This window comes from Amia ocellicauda, chromosome 1, assembly GCF_036373705.1.
Source record: "Amia ocellicauda isolate fAmiCal2 chromosome 1, fAmiCal2.hap1, whole genome shotgun sequence".
In the NCBI taxonomy this organism is placed as follows: domain Eukaryota; kingdom Metazoa; phylum Chordata; class Actinopteri; order Amiiformes; family Amiidae; genus Amia; species Amia ocellicauda.
Window position 1 is genome coordinate 27,994,333 of NC_089850.1, and position 13,744 is coordinate 28,008,076.

General features: G+C 38.3%; 1 protein-coding gene across 1 annotated transcript in view; it reads right to left on the reverse strand.

The window, feature by feature from the left end:
• Positions 1-263: 263 nt before the first annotated feature.
• Positions 264-13,744, reverse strand: part of mthfd1l (methylenetetrahydrofolate dehydrogenase (NADP+ dependent) 1 like) — a 91,871-nt gene continuing 78,390 nt past the window's right edge. Inside the window, exons 27-28 of the mRNA XM_066700628.1 lie at positions 4,704-4,821; positions 264-755 (exon numbers count right to left, since the gene is read on the reverse strand). Of these exons, the coding sequence (XP_066556725.1) occupies positions 4,732-4,821 (90 nt within the window). The 3' untranslated portion in view covers positions 264-755; positions 4,704-4,731. The remainder of the gene's footprint in view (positions 756-4,703; positions 4,822-13,744) is intronic.

Sequence of the window (13,744 nt, forward strand, 5' to 3'; positions counted from 1 at the left end):
GAGCTACCAACACAGTAAAACTACAAAGTTCAGTGTATATCAATGTTTTAAAGACAGTAGTGTTGGAGACATTTCATGGCCTGCTCACACTTTAGTCTGAGGGGCACCAGACCCATTGAAAAATTCTGGACTGGTGCTGCACACATGAAAGAATTTAATGGTGAGGGGCTTTATATGTAATAATATAGATAACAGGTAATTTCCATTGGAAAGCCTATGGTTAGATTACAGTATAGAAAAAAAAAAAGGACGTGGATTCATAGTTTATTTAAATAAACAGACATTTATTTGTTACAAAAGAACAGAATGATTCAAGTTACAAAGAGCTTCTGCAAAAGGGACTAGATTTTCTATTAGTAGAAATCTACTTATTAAACTAGGCATTGAGGTATATTTAAAAGTTTATTCAAGCTCCAAAGTCAGAAAAAGTCACCACAAAAAATATGTCTTGGTTCAAACCTGGGTTATCCAGAACCGACTTCCTCTTTACAAGAAGTTTTAAAATCTGCACCCACCCCACAAAACAGAACATTTCAATATCTCATTACTTTGGCACTAAAATAGCTCCCTTATATTAGAGGAACATTGCTCACATCACAGTAGATTCAATATTACTTTTTAATGATGACTGAGGTTTATTTTTGTTGGTGCAAAAAAACACTGGGAATTAAAACTAATGTTCATTTCAGTACTTTTTGGTGAGAAATGTCTGATCTTCTGCTTCCTCCACATCTCCACAGTCTGCAGAGTGCGTGCTGGAAAGCCAAAATAATAAATATATATTAGGCATTGTATTCAGTATATTATATACATTAAATGCTACTGCAAATCGATTGTAACTCAAAAGCCTGTAACTCAAAAACAGACACAAGAAATTGATTCACTGCTTATATATATATATATATATATATATATATATATATATATATATATACACACACACACACACATATACATATATACATACACACACACACACATACACCGATCAGCCATAACATTATGACCACTGACAGGTGAAGTGAATAACACTGATGATCTCGTTATCATGGCACCTGTCAGTGGGTGGGATATATTAGGCAGCAAGTGAACATTTTGTCCTCAAAGTTGATGTGTTAGAAGCAGGAAAAATGGGCAAGCGTAAGGATCTGAGCGACTTTGACAAGGGCCAAATTGTGATGGCTAGACGACTGGGTCAGAGCATCTCCAAAACTGCAGCTCTTGTGGGGTGTTCCCGGTCTGCAGTGGTCAGTACCTATCACAAGTGGTCCAAGGAAGGAAAAGCGGTGAACCGGCGACAGGGTCATGGGCAGCCAAGGCTCACTGATGCACGTGGGGAGTGAAGGCTGGCCCGTGTGGTCCGATCCAACAGACGAGCTACTGTAGCTCAAATTGCTGAAAAAGTTCATGCTGGTTCTGATAGAAAGGTGTCAGAACACACAGTGCATCGCAGTTTGTTGCGTATGGGGCTGCGTAGCCGCAGACCAGTCAGGGTGCCCATGCTGACCCCTGTCCACTGCCCGAAAGCGCCTACAATGGGCACGTGAGCATCAGAACTGGACCACGGAGCAATGGAAGAAGGTGGCCTGGTCTGATGAATCATGAGTTCAAGGTGTTGACTTGGCCTCCAAATTCCCCAGATCTCAATCCAACCGAGCGTCTGTGGGATGTGCTGGACAAACAAGTCTGATCCATGGAGGCCCCACCTGCAACTTACAGGATTTACAGATACCACAGCACACCTTCAGAGGTCTAGTGGAGTCCATGCCTCGACGGGTCAGGGCTGTTTTGGTGGCAAAAGGGGGACCTACACAATATTAGGCAGGTGGTCATAATGTTATGGCTGATCGGTGTACACACACACATACATACATACACGCACACATACACACAGTCATTTGTTGGTACCCTTACAGCTTAATGAAATAATGCTTAATGCCTCCTGAAAAGTGATGAAATTAAAAGCTATTCATCATGCATCATGTATACTTGCATGCCTTTTGTATGTCATAGAATAAAGCAAAGAAGCTGTGAAGAGATTAATTATTGCTCATTCTACAAAGATATTATAAAATGGCCTGGACACATTTGTTGGTAGCCCTTAGAAAAGATAATAAATAATTGGATTATAGTGATATTCCAAACCAATTAGTTTCTTTAATTAGTATCATGCACGTCTCCAATCTTGTAATCAGTCATTCAGCCTATTTAAATGGAGGAAAGTCACTGTGCCATTTGGTATCATTGTGTGCACCACACTGAACATGGACCAGAGAAAGCAAAGGAGAGAGTTGTCTGAGGAGATCAGAAAGTAAATACTAGACAAGCATGGTAAAGGTAAAGGCTACAAGACCATCTCCAAGCAGCTTGATGCTCCTGTGACAATATTATTAAGAAGTTCAAGGTCCATGGAACTGCAGCCAACCTCCCTGGGTGCGGCCGCAAGAGGAAAATCGACCCCAGATTGAACAAAAGGGTAGTGCGAAGGCAGAAAAAGAACCAAGGATAACTGCCAAAGAGATACAAGCTGAACTCCAAGGTGAAGGTACGTCAGTTTCTGATCGCACCATCCGTCGCTTTTTGAGCAAAAGTGGCCTCCATGGAAGAAGGACTCCACTTTTGAAAGAAAAACATAACATTTGGAACTGGAATTTGCTAAAATGCATATTGACAAGCCACAATCCTTCTGGGAGAATGTCCTTTGGACACGAGTCAAAACTGGAGCTTTTTGGCAAGTCACATCAGCTCTATGTTCTCATACTTTTCTTCGTCACGATGCTTTGAGGAAGATGAGTCGAAATGCGTAAGCATTATGATGTTCACTTTTTCTTCAATAAATAGTTTTTTGTGACATCGGTGAATGTGGACTGTTTTCAGATGCTGTCCATCCTTCCTTGACTGGATAATCTGTTTTATATAAACTCCCTGGGATAAGGCACCCCACATTTAAGGTTTATTAAAACTATTGTAGTGCCAGCAATTTTTGAAACTCACATATATATGAATCTGATTGTGTTTCATTTGGAATTCAGAAGAGATTAAAGAAATCCACACTGTCCTGTCAAATATTACTGAAGTGTAGTGACAATGCTAAAGGCTGAAAAAATACCAAGTCTAGAATACAATTTTATGAATAAGTTAATACTTTGTATTTCTTGTTCTTATGTCAGCCAGTCATTCATCTAGTTTTTCATAAAGTACATTTTGAGCAATCTGAATTTGGTAACAATATTTATCCCACTTTATTTGTGCGTTAGTGAAAGGAGCTGCAACTGCTTTATTTTTTTACATACAGAGTGGCCATGTGCTAAATCTGGCCATTCACCGTCATATAGAGAATCAGGGCCAGAATGAGCAATGCTTTGTTGTACACTAATATAGGACTCATGATAAGAGTCAGTGATCTTCATCTACAACAAAACCTTGACCCAGCTGTTAAATTAGCAAAATAAATCAGCTTTAAATGACTATTGGTATTTGAGATAAATCTAAACCAAAGAGAACTTAAACCTCATGGATTAAAGCTCTAAATTCCAGTCTAGTACAGTTTGTTTTAAAACTTATCATATATGATGCAAACAGATGGAGAAAAGACTTTCAATGTTGGTCCAATTAACATATTAATGTTATTTAGAGTTGAGGAATAGTAAAGACTATATCTTCACAAACAGAAAATATTCACAGTATGCATTGTTTACAGAGCTCTTAAGAGGCCCAGTCTGCAATACTGTCCACAGGTTTCCTGATGAGGAGAGATGACTCCCCAGGTAAAAATGGTCAAGATGTGTAGTAGTAGTTTAGGAACAATTTAAAAGAGTTATTAGCAGGGAACATTCATTTGGTTTTAACCTTCATGCACAGATGCCAGAAGCCAGTAAAATAAAAAGGCAAAGCAATATTAAGTAGTGAGCTTTGACTTCATGGTACATCAGAAACAAAAATGCAGAACGCTCAGTCTTTAGTGGGGAAAGTACTGTCATGTAGTGATGAAGCCAATGCACGATAATTTGAACTTTTTATATTGCCAAAGGCTCTTAGAAATAGGGATTTAAAAAATGTTTTTTTCATGGCATTAGAGGAAATAACTAATTCTAGCAGTTTAATACTTGTAGTTTCTTAGCAAAGCCATTCAAATGACAAACGCTGTCTACAATAAAGGATATTAACATTTTACATCGTTATTTATATGAAGTGATCTGAACACTGTTAGCACCAGTGGCGGCACCATCGCCTCTTCAGGGGACAGGAAATAGATCAGTAACCAAAAGCAGAATTCAGCCCGAAGCTTCATTACACCGTAAACACTGGCCAGTGCCACTTTTAATTGGCTATTATACCCATTGCTCCAGTATTTGCAGTGTATCCATTTGCCCTAAACAAACAAAATAGGTCTGAAATACATTACATATGCTTTTGATAGGAGTGGGTTTGCACAAAATTGAATCACAACACTCAAGTATATTTCATAGTGTTAAATAAACAATGGGAAATATGTATACATATTTGGTCCAGGAACAGATCTGTTCCTCGCATAAACACACTGAACCCCTGAGGAAGAGAAACCTTAAAAAAAAAAAAAAAATTAAATCTTCTTCAAATGGCTGTACAAAGAAGGCAATGTGTTAGCTGCTATGTTAGCATCAAGACCCTGGAGCTTGTTTGGCACGAGTGCTCACCCAGGCAGGTGTGTCCTAGCAGCTTACCTGCAGGATCCTGGCATTTTCATCGCCCTCAGAACAGCCCTGTTATCTCCTCTGTGTCAGGGTCCAGGTCAATGTCGTAGAAGCAGGGGCGAGTGGGAAGGCCTGGCATTGTGCTCATCTGGAGGTAAAAGGACACATGGACCCATCAGTCACCACTCACTGGCTTCAGGTCATGTAATAATAAATCGTGAACAACCGCAGCATTCCTTGTGAAAACGGAGGAGTAAAACCGTAGTTTAGATATAAGTTTGAGGGAAAGCTGTTAAACTCCCTGTACTGTTCAGATTTCTGTTAATGAACAACACATGATCCATTTACAGAGATTTTGCAATAAATACACAATTAAAGTGCCTTACACGCTACACACACTAATATATATATATGTAAATCAATATAAATAATCAGACTGAATACCTCAGTATAGTACGAGTTAACATAACTACTTCTAGGAATTCATGAAGGGATGGGATCACACAAGATGGTAAAGCCGTCAGTGTCAGACCTCAGGGCCCTTGTTCTTGTCACCAGTCCAAGAAAACCAATGGCTTTGCCTGGACTCCTATTACTTACAGTACAATAACAAATACAGATGTGTCTATTAAACTTTTAAAACATTTTACATTTGTAAAGCAATGTGTATAAAGAGACTGAAAAACAAGAAACAATAAAAGAAAATAGTCCAAGGAGTGCAAAAATGCAACGTATAAATGTGAGAGATATGGGCATTAGTACACAAAAACTGCTTATCTAAATGTCACCTTAGAAAAGTGCCCTGCTAAGGCTTTTTGTGGGATATTCTCTTACTGAATGATACACCAATTCATCTATTATCATCAGAATTTGTAAATGAGAGCTGAATGGATCCACCTCCACCTTACTGCATTTCAAGATGGTAAACAGTTTAAGAAAAGTGGAAAGGTTTACAAAAGTTAAACAATATACAACTAAAACTGCAAACAAATTTATATTACTCTCCTGTCAAAAGATAGGCCTACCCTACTGTGATTCTGAATTTAGCTTCTTTCAGTGAGAAACAGAAAAGCTTTTCTAAGAGCTACCAAGCCTCTACCAGTCATTGTAATTTATGTATAATGCTTGTACTGTTTAGGTTTAAATGAAAAGGATATTGGCTTAAGTTTCAAAAACGGTGTTGAACTGGGCATCGAGTCGAGCTGCTTGGAACTGTCTTCTACAGAGATTATCACAATTACTTTCACCACATAATGACCATCTTTGTTTGGAAACAGGAGGAACATATTTAACATCTTTTAAAAACCCTAATGGGCTTAGTAAAAACTACCTTCTAATATAAAAGGCTGCTTTTCTTTTGGCATTTATACCATCCGTAAAAGGCAGTGCATCCAACAGAAGCTTCATACAAACTGCTCCTGTACTAAACTCTGACCTACATGGAAAACATTAATGTCAACAATACTCTTACAAGAGAAACAGGAGTCTGAAGGCAGCCATTGCAACAGTTGTACAGATCTGTATTTAATTTGAATATAAATTAGGGAAGAAGGGTGTTTGTTTAACAGCCCTTGTAATGTAAAGGCAAGCTTACAGTGAGGGGAAAAAAGTATTTGATCCCCTGCTGATTTTGTACGTTTGCCCACTGACAAAGAAATGATCAGTCTATAATTTTAATGGTAGGTGTATTTTAACAGTGAGAGACAGAATAACAACAAAAAAATCCAGAAAAACGCATTTCAAAAAAGTTATAAATTGATTTGCATGTTAATGAGGGAAATAAGTATTTGACCCCTTTGACTTAGTACTTGGTGGCAAAACCCTTGTTGGCAATCACAGAGGTCAGACGTTTCTTGTAGTTGGCCACCAGGTTTGCACACATCTCGGGAGGGATTTTGTCCCACTCCTCTTTGCAGATCCTCTCCAAGTCATTAAGGTTTCGAGGCTGACGTTTGGCAACTCGAACCTTCAGCTCCCTCCACAGATTTTCTATGGGATTAAGGTCTGGAGACTGGCTAGGCCACTCCAGGACCTTAATGTGCTTCTTCTTGAGCCACTCCTATGTTGCCTTGGCTGTGTGTTTTGGGTCATTGTCATGCTGGAATACCCATCCACGACCCATTTTCAATGCCCTGGCTGAGGGAAGGAGGTTCTCACCCAAGATTTGACGGTACATCGTCCATCGTCCCTTTGATGTGGTGCAGTTGTCCTGTCCCCTTAGCAGAAAAACACCACCAAAGCATAATGTTTCCACCTCCATGTTTGACGGTGGGGATGGTGTTCTTGGGGTCATTCCTCCTCCTCCAAACACAGCGAGTTGAGTTGATGCCAAAGAGCTCGATTTTGGTCTCATCTGTCCACAACACTTTCACCCAGTTCTCCTCTGAATCATTCAGATGTTCGTTGGCAAACTTCAGACGGGCCTGTACATGTGCTTTCTTGAGCAGGGGGACCTTGCGGGCGCTGCAGGATTTCAGTCCTTCACGGCGTAGTGTGTTACCAATTGTTTTCTTGGTGACTATGGTCCCAGCTGCCTTGAGATCATTAACAAGATCCTCCCGTGTAGTTCTGGGCTGATTCCTCACCGTTCTCATGATCATTGAAACTCCACGAGGTGAGATCTTGCATGGAGCCCCAGACCGAGGGAGACTGACAGTTATTTTGTGTTTCTTCCATTTGCCAATAATCGCACCAACTGTTGTCACCTTCTCACCAAGCTGCTTGGCGATGGTCTTGTAGCCCATTCCAGCCTTGTGTAGGTCTACAATCTTGTCCCTGACATCCTTGGACAGCTCTTTGGTCTTGGCCATGGTGGAGAGTTTGGAATCTGATTGATTGATTGCTTCTGTGGACAGGTGTCTTTTATACAGGTAACGAGCTGAGATTAGGAGCACTCCCTTGTGTTCCTAATCTCAGCTCGTTACCTGTATAAAAGACACCTGGGAGCCAGAAATCTTGCCGATTGATAGGGGATCAAATACTTATTTTCCTCATTAACATGCAAATCAATTTATAACTTTTTTGAAATGCGTTTTTTGAATTTGTTTTGCTGTTATTCTGTCTCTCACTGTTAAAATACACCTACCATTAAAATTATAGACTGATCATTTCTTTGTCAGTGGGCAAACGTACAAAATCAGCAGGGGATCAAATACTTTTTTCCCCTCACTGTAGTTCAAGACATCTCATTGGGTTAGGTAAGTTAGCTATATATGGACACTCACTAACCACAGAGGAACTTCCACACTCTCACTTCCTTCATTCTTTTATTAATTGTTAACTGATTTATGTTCATTTTCATAACACACAGACATGCACTAGTTAAAATGAATATACTTTAGTGTACTAAAGAGTAACAGAATATATGTTCCCGTTTCCTTATATAAAGCAGCAGCTTTTATGGCTAAAGATTCACAGATCCCAATGCAGTGCCTTCACTTTTTCAATTTCAGAGCCCTGTGACAAGATGACTCCCACAATGGTAAAACTGCAACTCTGATGTAGATCCACAGCTGAAGTATTAAACAAGAAGATCCAATGTGCCAGCCAGGCGTGGATTTTCCCAGAGAGACCAGCCAAGGAATGTTAAACTCCCTGGCTCCTCCATGTAAGGAGTATTTACACAACTAAAAACCACTTAGAATAAAAATAATATTAGTGAATGTCATGGACTATATCATGCACAATTCACACCAAGTTAGTAAAAAAACAAATAGGGCAAGATTTTCTACTAATGACTATTTGTGGAATTCTTATAAAACAGTTCCATTTAAACAAATATAAATAATGAATTCTGTAAACATGCAGCTTGGTATCAATTCAAAATAATGACTTTATTACACAGTTCCTGAGCTTGATTATAAAATGTTAAAAATGTTATAAAACTAGATACCCTGATTTTTTTTTTGACATTTCACACTAATACTGTTTATATAGAAAAGGAAATAAGTTAAGAAATAAATCAAATTTAAAGAGAAGAGAATTAAGAATCAGAAACTGATCATTTCATACCGGTACTGTGTTCTAGTGCTAATTTTTGAAGTAAAGCTGATGTAGCCATTAAGCCACAATAGCTCAGGGGGTGAACTTGGCAAAATCTGAAGTCCACTGTCCAACGTTCTATATTGAGAGCCTTATTTTCAAATATATTTTATATACATACCAGTGCAATTTTCCAGTGTCCCTATATTGGAAGCCCATAAAGTTATTTCCACAGAGTCACAATTTTGCGCTTTCTTTACAGAAAGAGAGAGACAGCTGTTCCCATACAGAGGTAATAAATTGTCCTTATGAACCAGACAGAAGCCAAGCTCATGGCCAAGCTCATCTCTGTAAAACATTACAGAAGACTAGGAACCAAAGAAAGTCAGCTTCATGTACAATGTCCATCTGTTCTTGACATTTTCTGTGATAACAGAACATGAAGGTAAGCAGTATACATTAAGCTTCAACAACCAGGAAATACCAGTGTGCACATAACTGGTACAGGCCTGACAGGTAGAAAGGCGTTCTGGAAGAGAAATGTTCACGCAGAAAAGCAAAGCAAACATCAGCTCTTTAGAAATGTGCACATTGATTTTAGTTACGTTCCTTACTATATTGTAGAGAATGTTCAAATAAACCATTCTTTTTGGCAACATTGTAAAGTAACAATGCAAATAGGTCACCCAGAATGTATGCTTTTCATGAACAGTAATGTATACTCCGCATATAATTTTCTTTATCTACCACAGTGATTTTGAAGAGATGAAGAGAAACTGCTATGAAAATGAATGACATGCATCTTTGTGAATACATTTAATTATCACACCAGGTCAAAGACGACAAAAACAGCATGAACCATAAGGGACACTCATTCAGATTTGTGACAAGAGGCAAAACAATCTGGTTGCATTGAGTAGGTGGGATACATTGCAATTGATTTTATAATATTGTAGCATTCGCCAGGTTTTCCAAAGAGCAGGACCAACTCACTAGATCAGGTAGAACAACAGCTTTTATTTACTAATCTGAGGAATACACACCGAGGTTAGAGACTGGCCACACTGCCCCCTCCCTCCGCTTCCTCCTCTCTTTCATACCCTTTCTGTGCCCCCCCGCCTTTCCCCTATTAACCCCTTATTAGGTGAACTGGCACGTTACAATACTAAATGAATGTGGGGGAAATACGTTTTAAAGGAAATATCCTTTGACGGGATTTAGAAAGCTACACTGCCTATCAGTCAACTTGGTCACTGCCTTAGATCAAATTTACACACATTGCTCACTTTGTTTTAAGACGAGGGAAGTTATTTATGGAGAGGTTTCAGAGGCTGAAATATAAACAAGCCTTTACATTCCTCAGTAGACTAAGTGCTTGCGCTTCATCTGTTAGAAGACTTATCCATGTGGTATGCCTTTCTTGTACATCAGAAAATACCTGTGAAATGCCATTATTGCAACACACAGAAACACACTTGCATGTGCGCACACATCTAGATATGGTACACCTAAGTAAAATACCACCTTTTTCTGTAACTAGGCATCTACCTTACAGGTTACTGCTTTGCAATATTACATTTCTGCCATTTCACATAGATGAAGTCTCTCCTGATCCATTATTATTCCTTATAGCCAGCAATCTGAATAGTAGGGAAGACATCCCACTTAGGAATCTGCCAAACCAAACCGACAAAGTCACAATTTACAATGGACTTGTTGCCCTATTTGGTTCAGTTATTCTTATAACAGAGCTGCCTGCCTTAACAAATCAAGGTAAGGGGGAATTACATTAAAGACAAGGGGGTTGGTAAACAACCTAATGAAGTCAACACCAATCCCATCAAACAAAACCACTTTTAAGACCAAACTGAGGTATAATAATAATAGTAGCTCACTTGCATTCTAGACACTATCAGCATGATTTTCATATGCAGCAAGATAAGAAGTTGATTGTATATCACTGAATCACTCAATTTATATTGGTTTAAGTGCAGAAAGTGGTTTCACAATACATTCTATATTGAAGTGACCTGAATGAGGTTTAAGAAATTGCTTTGCCACAGACTTCTTATTTCAAACCATTTGGAAATCTAGCTGTAAGCACAATGATGGGGAATGCAATTGGAAAGCTATTAATGCAGTGATAGGACAGAATGCTTTCCCTCCATTCCTGAGACTATGTGGGTGATAAAGCCAATTGAATCTATCAAACCTCCATATCAGGAGAGATTAAACACATCACATCTTTTATAAGGTATTGGATTACTATTATTAAAGTTAATTGTATTAAATTAGATGTAATCTCGTTAATACAAATCATATGAGATGTCTATGAAGCAGACCCCAGTTTTCTCTTATCAGACCTTTCTGCCTGTTGCTTTGATTGTAGCAGGTTTTATTCCCGATACTTTTTCAACGAAGAGACGGCAGCCAATTCAAACAATGACGTAAAAGTTTCTCTCAATCTACTGATGTGTTTTGATTGAATTATAAGCATAAATCCTTTTCTTTTTCTACACGGTCTAATAAAACGTTTTTAATATAGTAGTCTAATGAAAACTAAATATATTCACTCCCTGTAAGATTTTTATTTGTATTTTTTTCCCAACATAACTGCATTCATGGTGGATTTTCTTGTACGATCTTCAGTAGTAAATGTGGAGAATTTGATTCTCCAGGAGCACAGGGCTCAGATATAACCTTTAAAACCAGATCATTGCTTGTTTATGCTGGGGATTAAGCAGACCTTGACCATGAAGAAATATACCAGAACATCCTGTCAGTCAAATGTAAAGAATAATATAGAAAATGCCCTGCAGCAAACAAAGCAAAATCTATGTCCCTGCTCACTGAAAACACAACGTGGCACCTGGAAAAACATGTTGATTCCTGGTTACCTTCCTCTCAAAGCAGAGATTAATAAAACCCTGGTGTAACAGGGCACTGAAAACAGATATTGCTTAATTAAAAAGCATTTCAAAACCTTACAGGAGAAGCCCACAAGCCAAAGCAGAGTTTTCAGTCTATCAACCTGTTAAAGGAAATAGTTAAAACAGGAGAAGATAACAGCTTAAAATAAAGTAAAATTAAAATCAACTGACTGGTCAAATGCAGTGAACTTGACAATTATCGTAATTAAATTTATGATTAAAGATAGCCATGTGAACTGAGAATCACGAGTATGGTAAACAACTGCTCTCAGGACAGTGTCAAAGCATCGTCTTAGCATGCTCATCACATCCAAAGATCTGCTGGGGAGTATAAGGTGCAATTCTGCAAAATGCATGTAAAAGGCGACCAGAAGTTACTTGTTAATTAAAAAAAATGACAAATGCATAAGAAATCTACCCATGCACACACACAAATAGGCAGTATGTTTATAAATACAACTCTAACTGCAATAAAGCTAACAGAACTAATGAATACAATTACTACTACAGAACATCAATATTATACTTACTTGCTTACCAGGTGAAAAAAAAATCAGTTTCATGATAGGCCATCTATAGCAGTAAATTGTGTATAGTTCATGTCTCAGGGTTTAGATGGAGAACAAGCTAATGCATGACAAGCAGCATATTGTGACCTTCTCACTGAAGAAACTGACATGAAAAGGCAGACACATTCTGGTTTGGAGGATTAAAAAGTGATCGCAGAATCTAATGCACAACAACAATATGTCTTAACCTAACAGAGACATATTGATGCACTATATTAATGACTAAACTATATTAACAACAACAGACATATTGAGCTGACAGACCAGACTTATGGGGAGTATGAACTGCTTTTCCATCACAGCCAAGTCAAATGTAGGCAATGTTGTCGAGATATGCAATAGAAAACTGCTGGAAGGTCAGAGCCAGGTCCCTGGCAACAGGTCTGATGGTACACTGCCAGTCAGCAGCAGGTGATTATCAGACAAACCCTGTGACCATGCTGGGTTGTTAGGCACAGGATTGTGTAATCCCATCCTAGTTGTTAAAAACTATTTTCTGGATGTACTGTTATAAGGAACACATTGAGAGTACAGAAGTGTCTTCAAATACCTCCAAATAGACCTACATTCACGCACACCATCAAGTTTGGCTTCCTCAACTGAATCTAAGTAGTGTACCCACTTATTGTATTACCACTATATTACTACCCATGGCTGAGGCAGCTGTAAAAAGACTGATCTAATAATTTAATTGAAACTTGAATAAGAATATTATATAATTTTGTGCATAAAATGGTAAACATGACTATTCTGAAACAATTAAATATAGGTATATAGATTGAAAGATAGCAATTGCTGTATAAGCTACAGTATGCAACTTCTTTAACTAATGGTTGTGTCTAGGCTTTATTGTTATCATCTTAGGACTTGTAAAAAGTAAAATTACAAAAAAACTAAAACACAAAAGAACATTGTCAAGGTCAAAGAACACTGGGTATTTTGACATTACTCTGTGTTACTTTCTTTCATATTTAAACAATGAATGGTCTGCCAAAGGATGTAGGCCTTCTGTTCACTGTATGAGCCACAAGATACTATATTCTGTGTGAAGAGGAGTGGGGTGAAAGTGATAGAAACTCTGCTCCAAGAATAAACCTGCAGGAACCGTCTGCTGATAATGAAAACCCTCTTAGTAACACTACAGTTTCAAGGGTGACAAATATTTCTTACAAAAGTACAAATGTTTTCCTTCTGTCACCCTTCTCATAAGCTCTTTTCTACATGGATCCAGGGCAATTCCCCTGTTGAGAATTAAATTAGTTAAACATTCTTAACATGCCTTTCTCCACTAACTCCGCTAAGTTTGTAACCTTTCTTGTGTGTAAACAAAAAAAAAGAAACCTCTAAATGTCATATTTTCTCTAATTTGAAATTAAGATCCTTACTGACTCTCTTACTGACGCTATCATAGAAAAAGCAACTGCTTTATCAGTTCATGCAAGATATTTTGATAAGGTGCAGTTGCTGGACGAAGCCTGAAATGTCCAATTAGATTGTCTGGTGCTGAATCTGTTATTCTTTAGATTGGGTACTGCTCCCTATCAACGTACCCCACCACAATGCTTCCACAAGCTGCAGGAAGACTTGTGCA